Genomic DNA, 14,526 nt, shown 5'->3' with positions numbered 1-14,526 from the left:
TTCTTTTTTACTGTCTGCATCTTGTTGCCTGGCAGAACTGCTGGTTTTGACACCAGAGTCGGTGGAAACACTTGGCTTCACATGTGGTTTAGCATTCCCGGTTTTAGCTGGTTTTGTATTACTCTCCTGTCCAGGAGCAGTTGGTGGCTTAGAGTTCACTGGTTTAGGTGTTTTTTCCTGTCCTGGAGTAGTTTGTGGCTTTTCATCCAAAAAGGATGTCAAATTGAAGAAGCTAAAACTAGTACTTCTTTGAGGCACACTCTTGTCAGGAGCTGGACCACTGGAGAAGAAGGAGGGCAGATGAAACAGCCCCTCCGTTTCTTGTTGCTTCCCACTAGAAGGAGCAGCAGCAGGTGCCGAAGGCTTTGGCTCATCTGATCCAGTGAAGAAGGAGAATAGGCTCTTACTGGCTGGCTGGGATTTTGGAGCAGTGATATCAGAGAAGCTGAATGGCAAACTGAAGCCTGACTCTTTGGGCGCCTGGTCAGGCTTTGGTTTTGCCTGGTTAGCTGTGTCTCTCACATGACCTCCCTGTTGCTTTGGTGTGGCTGTAGGGGTGCTGCTTTGCTGCCCAGCTGGCTGGCCCAGATGGCTTCCTCTGGGAGCTACACTCACTGGTTTCTGTGAAACATTTCCAGGAGTCACTTTTTTACTCTCAGGAGCCTCCTTCACAGCTTCTTTGCTCTGTTGTTCCTCTTGCACCCTGGGGCTAGGAGAGACCTGCTTGTCCATGCCTTCTGTTTTCACCTCTTCCTTGGTGGTGGAAGACAGACATGGCATACTCGCACTCTGAAGACCCCCAGACTTCTCAGGCTTCTGCCTTGGCTCAGACACAGTTCTGCTGTTGGGTTTTGGCAGAGTTGTAGTACTTGAGGTTGGTTGAGGAGACACAGGCTCCACTTTGAAGAGATCGCCAAGGGATCCAAATAAAGATGAGATGCTGGAGGTTTCCTTCTGTTCTGGCTGTTTCACCTCTTCTGGTTTATTACTTTGCCTCTTCTCCAGTTCTGGTGATGGCTGTGGCACTTTGCTTACTTGTGTTTTAAAGAAATCAAAAAATCCAGAAGATTGGGGTTTATTGGCAGTTGAGGTTGCAGGAGAATCTTCTCCAAGACTGAACAATTTCAGAGCACTTTTAAATAATGTCTCCTCAGGCTCAGTGGCTGGCTGGCTCTGAGCTGGCTGTGGCTGACTAGGTTCATTAACAGCTGCATGCCTTTCAAGACGCCTGGAAGCTGGTGCTGCTTTAACAGGCCTCTCTTCTCGTACAGGCCTGCCCTCTGCAGCAGTTTGGCTCAGTATAGAAGGAGATCTTGTTAATCCTGGCTTTTTAACATGGATGTTTTCAGTCTGGTGTAATTCTGGCTTTTCACTTCTAGCAGCCTCCAAATTAAGTTCTGACGAAATATTTCTTCTCGGTTCTGATGTAATAGGAAACTTCTGCCCCACTTGTTCTTCATCCAATTTTTTATTTGGTGTAAGTGATAAAACATGAGTCTTATCTTCAGATGGTATTGACCGTGTGTCTGTTCTCTTTGAGGTAGAATCTTCTGATGTCTCAGAGCCAGGGCTTGTAGACTTTCCAATCAGTCCACCCAAAGCAGAAAATAAAGAGCTAACTTTGTTCACTGGTGTTTTCTTATCTTCCTCAGTCTTTTTTGCTTCTGTTACTCTTTCAGTAGATGCTGCAGTTTCTTCAGCTTTAGGAGTAGACTGAAACAGCTGGAATCCAAAGAATCCTGATGACCCACTCCCCGAAGTTGTCACTGGGACAGCCTTATCAACTTCCTTGGTGTGGACTTCCTTACTCAGAGATTTATTGAAAGCTGCCCTAGAATGTGTTCTGAGATCTAGCATTAATGGAGGCTCCTCTGAATGATTCAGGGTTTCCTTCTCAGGTCTGAAATCCACTTTGAGTTTTTGAAGTTTATAACCTGAAAAGTCTAATGGCTGCTCTCTCTGATAATAAATAGACTCCTCAAACATTTGTGAGAAGGTTTCCAAATTCATGTTCATTAGCTGGTCACTCCTCTGCAAAGCTACTGACAAATCCAGGGGTTTATTTGTTGTATAATCATCTAGACTCTCTTCTTCTGCAAACCAAAATAGCTCATCTTCACTGCCGAGAGGGACTTTGAAACCACAAACAGCAATGGTGTTGTCTTCCAGCACAGCACTTGGAATGGTATCCATCTGGAAATCATAATCCCAGCAGTCCATGTAGGAGTAAGTTTCAGGAGCACACACATAGACATACTGTCCAGTGGGATCAGTGAGCAGGGAATACACATACTGGTTGTCACTGTACATGTAGTATCCACAATCACCATCTTCTGATGGCCACCACACTCCCTGCTCAAGCATCATTATCCATTCCTGATACTCCCGGCCATAGGATGAGTACATCAAGCCTTCATCCACACTTAAAGTCTCTTGGTCAATTAGTGTCCACATCGTTCCATCACAGCCAGAGGAATAGCTCAAATCCATGGGCAACTCTTCAAATGAGTAACTGCTGTCTCTTTCAAAGGGTGGAAAATTACTGCAACTTTCATTGAGAGAATTAGCAGTCCATGCATCGTTTTCTTCCAAACAAATGTCTTGAAACATTAACTGGTCAAATGATTCATATGACATCGCACTTAAATCTAGACTCTGTCCATCAAAATTGGCATTAGTCTGCCAATCCATCACATTTGCATTCCCATCCTTTTTACAAAGATTCACTACCACATCATTTTCAGGCCAGTCCAAAAACTGAGGGGGCAGAACAGGGTTCTGGTTTAAGACGTAGTAAACTGGTACTGCTATTCCATGAGTGTCAGCCAACCCTCCCATTTCATATTCCCATTCAAAGCTGGAATGGCTCCTTGTTTCCTGATAAGCTGAGTACTGCTCCGTAGGGTTACAGTTTTTATTAGTCAAATTGAGAGATTCATTTGATCCTTTGTTTAAAGGAGTTGGAAAAACTTTAGATTCTGCATTCTGGTGAGGAATATGCCTACTACTAACAGGTTTTCCAGACAAGTCCTGTACTTTGGCTTGCAGATTTAGGGCCTCAGGGAGCACAGGATGTCCACCGTGGGGAGCATGAGGCTCAGTTGTTTCATTTGCTCTTGCACTGGATGGGTGCTCAGTAGTGGAAGATTCTACTGTTTTCACATCATCCTGCTTCTCCTTTGGTTTTGGCAGCAGATTTTTAAAGAAGCTGGAAGCCTCCTGCTTTTCTCCAGTGTTGCTTTGACTGTCAGAAGCCATTCCCAAATTACTCGGTTTTGTCTCCAAGCTAGAATCCTCACCTCTATCAAAAAGCTTCATGAAGCCCAGAGAATTTGGTTTTGCCTTTTCTTGCTTACATTCAGACAAGTTTTCACTTGAGGCAAATCTAAGTAAGCCAGAAAATAATCCAGGAGAAGTGCTTTTTTGGCTATCACTCTCCCTTTTAGCAGTTGAGTCTTGATTATTGGCTGTGTTTTCATTTGAAGAAATGTGAAGAAAGCCAGAAAGAAAACCTGGTGTGTTCTTCTTCTGAGTATCATCTGCACTTGGAGCTTCTGGCCCTTTGGCTGAAGAGGTGGATTCAACTGAGCCTTTGCTTAAGTCTGCTGTATTTACTAGTCCTTCTTTCATCAGTCCTCCTTTCACACTTCTAGGTTCTTCTTGAGTACTCTTAGTTGTATGCTGCTCTTCTTTGGCCTTATGGGTAGCAGAGGCACTATCCTGGTGTTTTTCTTTGTTTACATGGACAGTAGATAGGTTTTCTTTATTCATGTTTCTCCTTTGTAGAAGTTCCTCCTTATTGTCTGATAAATTTGAAACTGAGCTAGATTTTATTGGAACAGCATTTTCTGATTTACTATTTCTGCCTTCATGCAAAGAACTGCCACTAGAACCCTGATGACTTCTTTGGTCCTGTGTAGATGCTAGATTTTCTGCAGAAGAAAATTTAAATAACGATGACATAAAGCCTCCCTTCTCATTCCTCACTTCCTGCTTTGCTGAAGAACCCAGCCCACTGATAAAAGGAAGTTTTCCAGCGAAAGGAAATGAGTGCTCTTCCTTTGATGAACTATTTTGTCTTATATCCTCCTCAGACTTATGGTCTTTAAAATGTTCAGACGTACTTTCTTTCTTCCCTTGCTCAGCGGAAGGAAGCAACAACTGACTGAAAGACTTTTTGAGTGGGCTAAAAAACCCTTCAGATGCTGTACCCTGATCTTGAGGCTGTGACTTAGGTTCCACATGACCTGTGTTTTGCTTGTTTGCCAGTCCATGGCCTGCAGGATGCTGATTCTCTGAGTGCTGTGCAGGAGGCTGCTCCCTGTCAGTGGGCACACCCTCTACCAAAGTGGGACCTGGCTGACTAGTAACAGGATGCAGATCTGGTTGCTTCTGTGGCACATCTGGCTGCTTGGGACCCAAGAGACCATCAAGATTGGCTTTCAGACTGAAGGAACTGACTGAGTTTGTGAGCCTACCAAAGATCGAAGACACGGAAGTGCTACTGGCATTTATCTCTGCCTCACTTCTAGTCTCACTTTTCTGTGCCTCTGGAACAGTGCTGCTGGTCCTGGCTGATGTCTGTCCAGATGGTGTCTCACTCCTTTTTGCCTCCTCAGTTTTCACAGCATAACTGTCCTTGGTGTGCTCCTCTTTTGTGACTTCTTGTTTTGGCACTTCCTTCTCAGAGAAGATTTTTAAAGGATTAAACATGCCTATTACTGAATTCACAACTGAATGCTGGCTCTGCTGGTTGTCGGCAGAATTTCCTTGTGTTTGTTGGGGAGGATGTGGTGCAGAAGCCTTACTGTCTGTCGCAGTTGTTTCTGGCTTGTTGGAGTTTGTGTTCTGGGCTCCTCTATCACTGCTCACCTGGGATGGTAGCAAAGACTGAATAGAGAATTTGGTGTCAGATTTACTATCTGCTGCCCCTCCAGAAGCAGAACTCTCACTTTTAGCCTTATTAGTAAATACATTCAAGATTCCACCTTCTGATGAGTTTTTGTTTTCTGTATTCTCTGGAGTGGAAGACACAAGTTTCTCAACAGAGGCTGTGAGCTGCTTTGTGCTCGACCCCACTTTCTCTGTGAAAGAGCTGAACAGGGAACTCACTGTATTTTTCACATCTGACAAGTCTGGAAGAGATTCAGATTTGCCTTTGGTACTCTCCTCTGCAGCAAGATGTTTGGTCTGCTCAGACTTTTTAGCTTCTGCTGAATTATCAGCATTACCCTGCTTCAGTGGCACATTCTCAATATTTTTCTTTGTTTCTGGCAATGTACCAAATTTGCTGATTTCTTCCTCCTTTTCAGCCAAGTATTCAGAGACTGATTCTACCAGACACTGAAGTTCATCCATTGTGTCTATGTACTCCTCATTGGGTTCTTCAACAGGAGACAGTGCTAAGTCTTGCACAGGATGATCATGCTTGCTCTCTTTAGTTTTATGTTTTTTATCAGAGCTAGCTTTTAACTGGGAGCCTGTATTTGCAGGGAAATTAACAGCTATGTTTCTCAAATGGCTGATGTCAGAATCATACCATCTTTTTGAAAGTGCAGCCAGTTCCCCCATTTCATCATCTGAAACAGGTGAGTACTGGAACTCATCAGAAGCACTGCTGTCAAATTCCTCAAGGACATCAACAGGCACAAAAGTGTTCTCTAGCATCCTCATGTGTTTCATATCCTCAGTATTACTCAGGTGAAGTGAGTCCTCATGGTTCATCCCCTGCTTGTTGGGCAACTTGCCACTTTTAACCAGTAATCCATTTTTGTATGGACGCAGGACCGGATAAGCAGGCAACCTCTTACCTTCAGAGTTACTGGCATATTTTCCAACTCTGTCATATACTGGGAAATCCTCAATGGGTTCAGAACTAGCTGCCAAACCATTGAAATAAACTGTTTTCTCCCCAGGAAACTGCAGACCTCCATTACTTTGCAGACTTATTCGTTCTCTGTCTTCAAAATTGTATCGCAGCTTCTTTTTCCTTCTTCTATCAATTGTATCATATTCCTGAGGATATCTAGGGACATCTACAGACCCTGACACCAGACACACATTTTGGCAGCACCTTGATCTTTCACAATGATTTAAATTTTCTCTTTTTGAAAGCGTTTGCATCTTTTTCATGTTTTTCTCATGCCAACTTCTAGTTTTATGAGTTTTTTCTAAGAAATCCTCTACTAACAGTTTCCCTAGCTCTTCATAGTTACTCTCCTGTTCTTCTTCTCCATCTTCAGTGTCAAACGGAATGATCCTGACTCTTTCATTTCTAGCTAGGGATCCTTGTCTGAGATGAGAAATAAAGAGAGTGGGAGGGAAAGGAAGAGAGGTAGCAAAAAAATAGGAAGGGAAAAACAACAGTTTTAAAAAAAGCTGTAGAAAGGACAGAAAAAATAGTAATGAAAAAGACATGCATTAAATAAACTAAAATTAAAATCAGATACATTCAGAAATAACAAAACTGAAAACCTGCCAATCTACCACCATTACACTTCAATCAAACAGTCAAAAAAAGTAGCATGGGTTGCAAGATTGCATCGGTTATGTCTGCACAAAATTTAGAAATGTCTTTTTGAGGGAGAACAGCATTTTGTGATCAAGTGAGGGCACACAGCCTTGGCTGTACCAGTACTCTGCTGTTGCTTTTTTAGGCATGCTGAAAAGAAGTCACTTATTGCAGCAACAGGACTACTTTGAGATGCAGTGCCCACGCACACCATGCCACTATGCTCTGCCTGCATTTCGGTCGCTCTGGGCTGCAGACTTTGTTTCAGCAGTACTGATAAAGCACACAGGGACTCTGTTCCTCCCAGGAGTGACAACAGATCAGACATTTTCACCTGGAGGCTTAGGAGTCACTGGACTTCAGGCAAGTGGGGACAGGGGACAAAATGCAAACCATGGGCATGAGCAACAAGAGGAGTTTCAGCTATTTCACCACTTCTCTTTGGTGGGAGAACTCTTGCTGCAGCTAACGGCCTTAAGGTGCCCCTACCAACAAAAAGTTAAGATTCTCAGAGTTGTTATTGGACCAGAAGGCAAAAGAAAACACTCCTGCTGGATATTAGCCCATCATAAACCCCAGATGCTTTTCAGGATCTGTACTTCCCATTTATAATGTATCTGGAACAGATCCAGCAATTTATAATTGTGGAAGAATGGATTAAGCTGTGAAACAATCTGATGCTTCCTAGAAATCCAAGTAAATGACCCTTGGTATTTTGCGATTAATTATTATCTCTTGGTCAGTAGGATTATCTCAGCTGTTCAACACCCCAAGGGTAGCAGCAAGGAAACCTCTTTTTGATTTAAACCTCACAAGGACATCTTCTGACAATCTACATACAAACTGTACAAACATCAAAATGATCATCGAAAGATGCAGCTTTGCCCCACATCACCCACTGCTGAGAATTAAAGAGCATGAGGGCATGTGTGCTCCTGATTCTGTAATGCCAGAGAAAGGAAAAGACAGAAGGCACAAAGGCATTTTATGGATACTGCTAATCCAAGAATCTTCACCATGAGAGCTGCATGGAGCATGCCAACATAGGATACAGATGGGATAGCCCTGAAAGAGAGATGGGTCATTGCATTTTCTACTGCTGCTTTAGTTCTGCATTTCCAACAGTATTAGCTAACTTATACTAATTGGAAAGATGCTCATTACTTTCAATGAGTCCTGTTATACACACTTCAGAACGCTTACTATACTTCTTGCTCACTATTTTAAGCTGGTAATTGAAATAACTTTCTTTTAAAAGATTCCCAGGGCCACCATAATTACTGGATCAAGCCCTTCCAAAACTCAGCTGAAGGCAATGGGAGCTACATGAATGTCTGAAGAGCCATTATCTGTGAATGGTAAGCCAAAAAAATTGACTAATTTAGGCATAAAGAAAATTACTTTTCTTTTTAATTGAGTTTCTTTCTCTGCATGTGTTTCCTCTCTCTTTTACAAAGCATCCCTTTTATTAGAAATAAGAAAAAGACATCAGCCCAGCATTTAACTACTACAGATCTAAAAAACAGCTGAGGTAAACAGCAAGTATCAGCTGAAATGTACCAAAGGAACACTTCAAAGCAGCAATGGTGGGAAGACAGGCAGAGAGGTTCAAAGAGGGTAACCCACTCATCTGACAGATCCAGAGGCTCAGATGCGGACTCTAGGTCAGTGCAACCTCTCACAGTGGAATCTGTGCTATCATACTGAGCAAGACTAGCAAAGTATGGAGGACAAACAGTTAAAGAAAATGAGCATTGCAAAAAAAAGTTAATGCTTAAACAAAACAAAACAAAACAAACCCAAACAAACAAGAAGAAAAAAAAAAAAAGAGGAAAAGATGTCTGCTCCTCTGAAGCCAAACTGGTTGCTGGCAGCAAAACACACTCCAAGGACAAGTAACAATATTGCTTGTCATCCTTAGGAAAAGTTTGAAGAAAATACATTACTTCTATCAAAGGAATATGATCACAGGTAACAGCTAATAAAGAGAAGCAGAACTTTTTCATCCAAACTCAAATATTGTAAGAAAAAAACCCCAGGTGTTAGAACAGACAGTTTCAACTGAGACGTTTTGGCACTGACAACCTCTTGCCCAGTTCAAGACAGCAGGTTCTTGTCTGGTTCTTCTGGGTCTGCCCAGGAGAACCTCCTACAAGCTCTCATTTTCACAGCAACCATCAGCTGCAGTCTGCCAGGAACACTCATTTCATCAGGTGACCGCCTGGTACACAGAAATGAGAGCTGCTAGGAACAAAAGTTAAATACAATTTGTTCCTACAATACTCACCTACAACTTTGTTTTGAAAATATTTAAGACCTACCCATGTGCTTTTGTTCAGCCAGCTTGTTAGAAATACCTTTCTTGTAAGCAATTTAATCCCACATAGCTTCTTGGGAAAGCTTATTTGCATATTTGACATTTTAAGATTAAATACATAGAAAATGCACATGGAAACATGAATGCTCAGATCACCATCAAGGACTTGCATTTTGGACTGAAAGTAATTTTAGACCATAGCAAACTATAAAGCTCATGGTTTTAAAGTAAATTTTATCAGTCCAGATCCTTTCATATCAATACCTCAAGGAAATCAGGGGAAAAAAAAGAAATATATCCCAGCTTGGTATTCTCAAAGAATTCAAATCAGCAGTGGTTCTTTGGAAGGTCTTACAAACACATTTATCTTTTAGATACAGATAGAAGTTCACATATACACTGACTCCAAGCAAACTAAGCCATGAAAAGCTACCTGTATTGCCAACACCACCCCAAGAAATCATACAACTCCAAAAATAAGCCGCCACCACTGGCTTCCCCTGACTGGGGGTCCAACATCACTTTCAGCTCAGCTCTTCCAGTAAGAAAAAGCCTCAGCTCATCTTAGCTAGATCATCAGCAATTTTACCACTGCAAGCCAGCAGCACAGACTCACACGGGAAAGGGAATAACTTGCTTATATAGAAGACATTTAATGAACAAGGAACAGAGCACTAGGAATGACGCATCACACTGCAGTAAATGCATTTTGCTGGCACATTTGCTCCTATTCTTGAAACCTCAGTAACAGTAGCAACATTAGATGTTACCATTAAATTTCACCCTTTACCATCAATGATCATACATCAAGAAGGGCAAAACCTGGCCTCAGCCACCCAAGACAATAACTGAATTTAGGTTCAGGCTTCAGAAAACAAGAACATTTGCACCAAGGGAGGTTAGGTAGAACAAATCGATTATAATACAAATAAAACTCTACACCTCTATGATAGTGCTTAAGTAGCTGCCTCTTCCTTCCTCACCAAGGGCAAAAGCAGCAGCTTAGCCTGTTCTACAGCACCACCCTTACCAACCTGACCAGCACTGTCCAAAATCCTCTGCTTTCACCTTGCACAAATAGCTCTAGCTCACAGCCATTGATCCTGGTAAGGTAGTGCTGCAATGCTCAATACTCCAACAACTTAAAAACACTTTTGAAACTACTGATTTATGGTAAAAAAAATTTCAGGACAAACACACTTTCAAACAGCTGAAAGTAAATCTAAAGAGAAAGCACAGCATTCAACAGTGTTATATGATAACAGCAACAGAAGGAAAAAACCCAACAACTTATCTGTTCCAGACTTTGTTCTTGAATACATTGTTTTGGCAGATCTAATAGAACTGGAGGTAATCCAGAAGAGAAAATAAATCTGCACCAAGAAAGAAGCTCCCAAGAAGATAAATCTGCTAGAATGTGTTTCACTGGCTTGGGAGGCACACCTACCCCATGGTATCAGAATAATCAACTACCCATTACTCTAGCCCTCAGTGAATATGGGGAAAAAGTACAACCAAGAGTAAATGACCTGAAGTTGAGTGTATCTTTTAAAGGTAACTCCCTAAACTGCCAGGTCTGGTGCAACACATACCCTCACAGGTCTTTCCTGGTTTACAGCAGAATCCCAGTGTCAACAACACACGTAACACCTCCCCGTCAGAAGACTTTCAGAGCCCTTGATGTGCCCTCCCCTGCCAGCATGGTACCCCCATGGTCTGCAGTGGAAAAACACTGGGGAAAGGAGAGCTCCCCATAAGACAGGACTCACCTGACAGCCACATGGTCCCGATAATCCAGATCATAACTCTGGAGGGAGTTGGCACAGGAATCCCGCAGGACTCCCTGCTGCTGCAGGCGAGCTGGGCCCGTGAACTGGTGCACGGAGGCGTTGGGCTGCACGGTGGTGTGGTACGGAGGGGGGATGCTGTTGCTCGTCTCGCTGCGGTAGTCGCTGTCCCGGTCATCCACAGCACTGTCAGCATCTTCAAAGGCTAAGAGACAAAAGCAGTTTAAGGGCACAGCTCTCTCAAGTTGCCTTGCTGGGACAATGGAACCCGTTTAGTTTTGGAAGAATGACCAAAAAAAACACAATTCCTGGTGTGGCTGTATCTCCATCAGGGAGCTGGCTATAACCTCCAGTTCTCTTGAGTGTGCACCAAGGAACTGCAGTGATCAGATCCACACCCTCCTTTCCCCATTCCTATTACAGATTATTTTTCTTTAGTCATTACTAATAAGCAGATTAAAACATCTTTATTTAAAACAAAAGAAACCTTCACACACAAAAAAATAACCAAACAACAACAACAAAAACCCCCAGCACCCAAAATTTCAGGTACTTTGCTGCTGCCAAAATGAACCTTTAGATATTGGAAAAGGAAAAAAAACAAACAACACAAAGACAAAAACATTTCTTTGTGGAAAGGAGCTCTTTCTGAAAAACTTTCATCATTTAAGTTGTAATACTCATCTTTCCTCTCAGCATTTCTAACCAGAACTTTGTGGTTCTGGATTTTTTAATGCATTTTTTTTTCCTTCTTTTCTTAAGTATTAGTTTAAGTTAGGAGAAATTAATGGAAAGTACCAGTAGGAAAATCAAAAGAACTGGGAGAGCAGTTCTGTTTGTAAACAATTATACTACTTCTTACAGGGTAAAACTGATACATTTAACACACAAAGATAAATTAGCTTAAGCATAGTACTTAACACAAACAATAACCTTCACAAAGGAAAAAGCTCCTTTCTAGTGAGTCCCTCTGCCTGCAGACACAGTTCTGATTGATAACCCTTCAGGAAAGGAGAATGACAAGTTATAGTGAGGTAGGGTACCAAAGATATATGGTTGTGTATGGCTGTGCAGGATGCAAGGTTATCTTGGCAAGCTTAAAGTGAAATACACACACCATAAGGCAGTGGAGTGCACCATTAACATGCTCGAAACAAAAGAAAATAAGGATCAGCCATTATTCATTCTCTCTGCCACCAAGTCTGTCTAAAAAGGACAATCAAATTAAAGCCTTCACTGGGAGGTTATCCAATGGCGTGTATCCTACACAGCCATTCATCATGAGGCTGAACAATAAAGTGAAAGCGCTCTTTACATGCCAGATCCTTAAAGAACCCTGCATTTCAGTGCTGAAAATCCAAGCAGATGGAATGCAGCATCAGGGAACTCCTTTTTTCTCCATGGGTGTTTCTCATACTTCTAACTCAATCTCCATTTTTTAAATCTAAAATTTGTTCTTGATGATCTTTCCAGTTCACAACATAGGAAGATTAGTGCTCCAAAGTAGATGGAAGACAAAAAAACAGCAGCAGTAAATATCTGCAAAATACAGGCCACCTGAAAAAGCCCTGCTCTACACTCTTAAGTAGAACCAATTCAATTTGATTGTCCACACCGAAAACGGAGTTAAGCCTCCTGCTTTTAGCAGTTTAAATGCTGCAGGGTTCTTGTCAGTCTCTAGTCAATTGAATAGAAATGAATAGCAATCATATGCTGCTGTATTCAGCTTTATTAAAAGCACATTGTCCATCAATTTAATCACAGTACGCTGCTTAGGAAAAATATTCAAAATTTACTACACAAAAATAATTTAATACGCCAAACCTCACTGAGGAGCACCAAACTTCCAGCCTGTGGAGCAAGGGCCGATCTATTTGTCAATCACAAGGCTCATACTGACCTCACAAGAATAACAAGCTATTACTCAGCTGAGCAATGTCATTGTTGTTGCTCAACACCTGAGCCACTGCCATCTAATGAACAATAATTACTTCTACTGGGACAGAAAACACACTGCTCAAAGAGTCTTTTAATGCCTCACTTCACTGCTCAGCTGATTTTTTTCATCCCATCGGATGTAACTGTCATTTAAGGTAAGCCTAAGGAACTCTGGTATAATGGAAAGCTCTTCAGCTGTGGCTCCATAATCATCACAGCATTTGTAGAGTCTGAAGGCAGCCTAACTGACAGGTAAAAGTAACCAGACCAAAGCTTTAGGGATAAACAATTTTGCTAACCTCAAATGTATAACAAAAAATACAAATCAGTAGCACAGATATCTGGGTGAAAAAAAACTGAATCCAGCGACTCGCTAATACTGGGAGTGGAAAGACAGTTATGTTTATTAGGAAGCAGAACACTGCTTCTATGGGTCAGCAATGCTGACTAGCTGACAGGCTCAGAGAATTCCAAATGAATCAAACTGTTGCAGAAACACTATCTGGATTTGTTAACTAGTCATCACATCTCACCTCTGCACTATCAAATGAAGATTTCCCACATAAATGACAGTATCTCTAAGCAACATCCAAAAATAGCTGATTAGTGTAAATGTTATCAAACATTTACAGCATATACGTTTATAAAAGCTGACACCAGAATTTCTCAGAGTTCTTACTGGTTTTTAACAGTAGGAAGTATCTTTAAGGTCATGATACAAAATGCCTCCCTGAGGCAAGTTAAAAGGATGCAAGGTTCCATGAAGCAGGAACGTGTTTTTTCTCCAATGTATACCCCGTGAACCTAACAGCATTCACAGATGTTAATACCAGACAGAAATCCTCAACTGAGTCATAAATAACAGCCAACTCAAAAAACTCTTAGTCATGCTGAACTGCAACTACCCTATGAGCAATCTCACTTTATTTAACAGAAGTATTCTCAAATGAAGACATTGCTCAGCCTGATCAAAGGCATCAAAACCTGGTCCATATGTGGCTTATAGCACACATTTCCTTTGCAAGGAAGTATTTTCTGAAATGCCAACATACAGTGATGATCCCATTCATTAACATATTTGATGTTTAAATTTTAATTAAGAGACTGACAAGAACTTGCAGAAGAGGCTTTGGGGATACAGCGCCCCTTGAAACGGAGGCATTGCAGCCCATGTTTTGACAAAATATGCCTCACAAACACACATGTAATAAATTCAAGTACTGTTTTCTTCAAAGAGGTGATAAAACAAGTCTTCCATATGCGAAGTTGGAGCTTAGCCTCAGTCTCAGAAGATCAGTTAAACTGGTTAAATTGGCAACAAGACACATAACAATAAACATTAAAAGACAGTAATTTTTTTACCCCACTTTGAGAAATTTCACATATACCAAAGAGCTGTCAAGGGATGAAAATTGTTTCTTTGTCACTGGACCCACTGTGTAGAGAGCTGTGGGTAAGGCTGAAGGGCAGGGCAGAAGCATGCCGTTTGTGTTTCATTATTGAATATTCATGCATATAGGCAGCAAAAGAAAACCCATTGGGGCAGTCACATCACACAGTAGGATTTCACAGAGTGGGGAAAATCAAGGAAAGGAGATATCTTCTGTGACTGTTATTCCTCCCCCTATTTCTCACCTCCAGAAATTATAACATGACTGCTGCATGGTGGAACACAGAGCTTTTAGTGTCTCAAAACCACTTTGACACTCCTGATATTCCAGCTCATCTAGTCCCCTTTAGCCTCTGGCAGCTTACTTTAAATAAAACTTCAGGACAGGAAGGAAAGCTAGCAGCAAAACTATTACAGGTGGCTGGATGAATCCACCTGAAGAAGTGGTTTTGCAGGCTTAAGGTCCCAAGACACAGCAGGAGCTCCTCTCAAAACATACTCAGTTGAAATTGCCTCCCACTTTCCTAGCACAATGTGTCATCCAGTCCCCTAAGCTTAGTTATCCTCTATAAACTTCAGCAAA

At 41.8% G+C, this 14,526-nt stretch overlaps 1 protein-coding gene across 8 annotated transcripts in view; it reads right to left on the bottom strand.

The window, feature by feature from the left end:
• Positions 1-14,526, bottom strand: part of UNC13B (unc-13 homolog B) — a 205,960-nt gene that overhangs the window by 132,443 nt on the left and 58,991 nt on the right. For all 8 annotated transcript variants that reach the window (XM_033085072.1, XM_033085076.1, XM_033085073.1 and 5 more), the window contains one exon: positions 10,598-10,820. In XM_033085072.1, coding sequence (XP_032940963.1) covers positions 10,598-10,820 — 223 coding nt within the window. The remainder of the gene's footprint in view (positions 1-10,597; positions 10,821-14,526) is intronic.

This window comes from Catharus ustulatus, chromosome Z (genome assembly GCF_009819885.2).
Source record: "Catharus ustulatus isolate bCatUst1 chromosome Z, bCatUst1.pri.v2, whole genome shotgun sequence".
Lineage (NCBI taxonomy): Eukaryota > Metazoa > Chordata > Aves > Passeriformes > Turdidae > Catharus > Catharus ustulatus.
The sequence above is the reverse complement of the archived record's forward strand: the minus strand, read 5'-3'. Positions and strand labels throughout refer to the sequence as shown.